Source organism: Macaca fascicularis, chromosome 16 (assembly GCF_037993035.2).
Source record: "Macaca fascicularis isolate 582-1 chromosome 16, T2T-MFA8v1.1".
NCBI lineage: Eukaryota > Metazoa > Chordata > Mammalia > Primates > Cercopithecidae > Macaca > Macaca fascicularis.
In genome coordinates this window covers 70,465,502-70,470,015 of record NC_088390.1, presented here as the reverse complement: position 1 = coordinate 70,470,015, position 4,514 = coordinate 70,465,502, and the positions used below count along the sequence as shown (strand labels likewise).

Below are 4,514 nucleotides of genomic sequence, written 5' to 3'. Positions count from 1 at the left end.
ACTCAGAGGGATTTAGAAGCTGAAATTACTGGGTTGGGAGCGGTGGCTCATGCCAGTGATCTCAGTATTTTGGGAGGCCAGGGAGGGTGGATCACCTAAAATCAAGAGTTCGAGACCAGCCTGGCCAACATACTGAAACCCCCTCTCTATTAAAAAAGTACAAAACAGCCCGGCATAGTGGTGGGAGCCTGTAATCCCAGCTACTAGGGAGGCTGAGGAGGGAGAATCATTTCAACCCAGGGGTGGAGGTTGCAGTGAGGCAAGATCATGCCACTGCACTCCAGCCTGGGTGACAGAATGAGACTCCATCACAAAAAAGAAATAAAATAAAATAAAGAAACTAAAATAACTAAATAACTGAGTAGCACCACACTACCTGCTCTGGAGAAAGGACTTTTTTTTTTTTTTTTTATCCAGGGCATCTTTCGGCCTGATGTGTTCTGAGTTCCAAAGCTGGGGAAGAGACTCAAACCTTCAAGAGCTCTTACAACTTTTAGATTCTCTGATGGTTTCAGGGCATAGGACGAAGCGCTTGTGGTCCGTGTCTGTCCCCAGGATTTCTGTTTCTTGGTTTGTATCCCTGCTGCAGGTCCAAGGACCTGGGACAATACCTCAAGTGTAGATTCGTCCTCCCAGGGACCTGGGGGAGCCCCCGCCCCCGCCCCCGCCCCCGCCCCCGCCCCAAGGCTCAGGGAAAGAGGAGAGCAAAGTGTGTGGTTGGTACCCTCTAGTGGTCAGTATTAGCACTGCATCCAGCTGCCTCGGGCTGACCCAGGAGGAGTCAGCAAAAGTGGAATTCAGGACTGAATCCTGCCCAGAACCCCTGCAATCTATTGCCTGTGCTTGCCGCCTTTTCCCAAAACACACATTCTCTCTGCTTGGTGGAGGGGAAACATGCGAGGAGGAGGAAAGGGATAGGATAGAGAGTGGGATGGGGTCGGTAGAGGTCTTAAGGACTGGCTATCATGACATCCTTCCCCGCGTTCAGGTTGGCCACCATGGCGTGCTGCCAGAGGGCACCCACCTGACCCTTAAAGAGAGGACAGGTTGGGTAGTATCTCTGGCTGACCCTCTGTGCACAACCCTCACAGTGTTGGTGACGGTGGGAAGGGAAACATGACAAGCCAGGGGGCATGATCCCAGCATGTGTGGGAGGAGTTTCTAAATTAGCCATTAGCACAGCCGCATCAGGGGTCCCATGAGTAAACGTACAGAGAAATAGGTGGGGTCAAGCAGCCAGAGATAAGGGGCCAGGGTATAAAAAGAGCCCACAGGAGACCAGCTCCAGGATCTCAAAGCCCGACTGCCCGAACCACTCAGAGTCCTGTGGACAGCTCGCCTAGCTGCAATGGCTGCAGGTAAGCGCCCCTAAAATCCCTTTCGACACGATGTGTCCCGAGGGGAGAGGTGGCGCCCTGTAGATGGGACGGGGGCACTAACCCTCAGGTTTGGGGCTTCTGAATGTGAGTATCGCCATCTAAGCCCAGATATTTAACCAATATCAGAATGTTCCTGGTCCCTGGAGGGATGGAGAGAGAAAAACAAACAGCTCCTGGGGCGGGGAGAGCATTGGCCTCTTGCTCTCTGGCTCCCTCCGTTGCCCTCCGGTTTCTCCCCAGGCTCCCGGACATCCCTGCTCCTGGTTTTTGCCCTCCTCTGCCTGCCTTGGCTTCAAGAGGCTGGTAGGGTCCCAAGCGTACCCTTATCCAGGCTTTTTGACAACATTATGATGCAAGCCCATCGCCTGCACCAACTGGCCTTTGACACCTACCAGGAGTTTGTAAGCTCTTGGGGAATGGGTGCGTGTCAGGGGTGGCAGGAAGGGGTGACTTTCCCCCGCCTGGGAAGTCATGGGAGGAGACTAAGGAGCTCACGGTTGTTTTCTGAAGCGAAAATGCCGGCAGATGAGCATACACTGAGCAAGGTTCTCAGAGAAGTAACAATGGGAGCTGGTCTCCAGCATAGAGACCAGCAGTCCCTCTTGGTGGGGGGGTCCTTCTCCTAGGAAAAAACCTACATCCCAAAGGAAAAGAAGCATTCGCTCATGGGGAACCCCCAGGCCTCCTTCTGCTTCTCAGAGTCTATTCCCACACCCTCCAACAGGGAGGAAACGCAGCAGAAATCCGTGAGTGGATACCTTCTCCCCAAGGTGGGGATAGGGGAGGCCTGTGGTCAGAGCCCCCGGGCAGCACAGCCACTGCGTGTCCTTCCCCTGCAGAACCTAGAGCTGCTCCGCATCTCCCTGCTTCTCATCCAGTCGTGGCTGGAGCCCGTGCAGTTACTCGGGAGTGTGTTTGCCAACAACCTGGTGTATGGCACCTCGGAGAGCGATGCCTATGACCTCCTAAAGAACCTAGAGGAAGGCATCCAAACGTTGATGCGGGTGAGGGTGGCGCCAGGGTTCCCCAATCCTGCAACCTCACTGGCTTCGAGGGCTGGGGGAGAGAAACACTGCTGCCCTCTTTTTAGCAGTCAGGCCCTGACCCAAGAGAACTCACCTTAGTCTTCATTTCCCCTGGTGAATCAATCCTCCAGGTCTTTCTCTACACCCTGAAGGGGAGGGAGGAAAATGAATGAATGAGAGAGGGAGGGAGGGAACAGTGACCAAGCGCTCAGCCTCTCCTTCTCTTCCTTCACTTTGCAGAGGCTGCAAGATGGCAGCCCCCGGACTGGGCAGATCTTCAAGCAGACCTACAGCACGTTTGACACAGACTCACAGAACGATGACTCACTGCTCAAGAACTACGAGCTGCTCCACTGCTTCAGGAAGGACATGGATATGGTCGAGACATTCCTGCGCATGGTGCAGTGCCGCACTGTGGAGGGCAGCTGTGGCTTCTAGGTGCCCGCGTGGCATCCTGTGACCCCTCCCCAGTGCCTGTCCTGGCCCCGGAAGGTGCCACTCCAGTGCCCACCAACCTTGTCCTAATAAAATTAAGTTGTATCATTTTGTCTGACTAGGTGTCCTTCTATAATATTATGGGGTGGAAGGTGGTGGTGTGAAGCAAGGGGCAGCTTGGGAAGACAACCTGTAGGGCCTGCAGGGTCTATTGGGAACCAGGCCACTGAAATATAAGAGATTTGGTTGTTCCTGTGCCATAAGAAAGCTGACACATCACTGCAGTCTGTTACTCACTAAGGCCATTCCACCAGGTCAGTGGTCCCAGCTCACTGGTCATAGCTCAATGGTCATCCCAGAGATGACTTGAAGGCATTTCTTCCTGTCCCACCATTACCATCAACACCAAACCTGGCCCCCCAGGAATGAGAAGAAATGAAAACAAGATGGGCTATTAAGTGCCGAGGCAAAAGCTTCCCAACAGGTGAGGAAACAATATAATAGAATTACTTGTGTGCAGAACAACTTTAAGATCAATATTCCTTAAGCCCAACTACTCTTGGGAAATGAGAACAATGCAAAAATGAGTTTCAGACATACAGAACGAGAGCTTTTGGAATCAGAATTAGGGTGAGGGAAGTGGAAGAGAGATTTTATTTGGGGTTGCAAATGCAGTGACAACAGGTGCCAGGAAGATATCAATGTAAGCAATGAGGGCTGGATGGAATAGGATAAATCCCAGATGACACTCGCTTTCCTTTGGTGGATGCAACACAGAGGGGTGAGAACCAGCACAATCTGCAGCACTCAAGCCCCTGCTGAGGTAGGACCCACCCAGCCTGTCACCATCAGGACTGCAGGGACAGGGCTTCCAGACCTTCTGATTCTTTGAGACAGCTAGGATATTCAGACCTTTACGTGAAATCTAACATTTAAACACTGGCAACACATATTGAACATATATTAAGAGCAAAAATTAACCCAAACACACATGGTCTCCAAGCTGTTTGTGAGCAAGTTTATTCTAAGAGATGCTGATTGGGGAACTTGGTGTAAGGGAAAGAATCAGAAAAATTTGGTTTTTACATAATTTAGTGCTCCTGAATAAATTACTTGACCAAGCTGAGATAATAATATATTGCTTTACTAGGATTATGAGAGGATTAAACACAGTGACATTTTTGATATATTATAGTACTCAAGAAATTGTAGTTATTTCTGCATTGAATTTTTGGATGTTTTGTGTTTTCTGATGGAGTGTCTAAATATCTGTTGTGAAATTATATTGTTTTCCTTGACAATTAGGAAATAATGAACATTTCAGATGTTTAGTGTTGAGAAGCACTAAAGAGCGGTGGTTAGTTCTTTAGAGTTAAGAGTTTACTCTGCCAAGCACTTTGGCTAAGTGACTGGTGACCTATAAATCGATACTAAGATGCTCACAGGAACTCTAGTATCCAAAAATGATTTCATGAAGTCAGGAATTATTCTGCAATGCAAAAAATCAACCCCCTAATTAATCTTCTTTAGAAGTTCTGATTCCTATGTACTATAATGAATTTTCTTGATAATGAGACCCATTTGTGTTCATTTTTGGCTATTTTACAGTTAATAACTCAGTCCTTGGGGAGTGGCCGAAAGCTGAAATAAGAAGAACTCTGGAGCTGCTGCATTT

The 4,514-nt window shown here is 49.5% G+C and overlaps 1 protein-coding gene across 2 annotated transcripts; it reads left to right on the top strand.

Moving 5' to 3' along the window:
* Positions 1 to 1,286: 1,286 nt before the first annotated feature.
* On the top strand, positions 1,287 to 2,950 carry LOC123571569 (somatotropin-like). Of its 2 annotated transcripts, XM_045384535.3 has the most exons (5): positions 1,287 to 1,358; positions 1,620 to 1,780; positions 2,006 to 2,125; positions 2,219 to 2,383; positions 2,645 to 2,950. In XM_045384535.3, exons 1-5 carry the CDS (start codon positions 1,349 to 1,351, stop codon positions 2,840 to 2,842), a joined length of 654 nt encoding a protein of 217 aa, XP_045240470.1. In that variant the 5' UTR covers positions 1,287 to 1,348; the 3' UTR covers positions 2,843 to 2,950. The 2 variants fall into 2 exon arrangements, with proteins under 2 accessions (XP_045240470.1, XP_045240469.1); XM_045384534.3 differs by having other exon boundaries at positions 2,006 to 2,383.
* The last annotated feature ends 1,564 nt before the right edge of the window (positions 2,951 to 4,514 follow it).

Coding starts and splice junctions, on each gene's coding strand:
- LOC123571569 (XM_045384534.3), top strand. Junction 1,781..2,005: donor TTGACACCTACCAGGAGTTT/GTAAGCTCTTGG, acceptor TCCTTCTCCTAG/GAAAAAACCTACATCCCAAA. Junction 2,384..2,644: donor GCATCCAAACGTTGATGCGG/GTGAGGGTGGCG, acceptor TTCACTTTGCAG/AGGCTGCAAGATGGCAGCCC.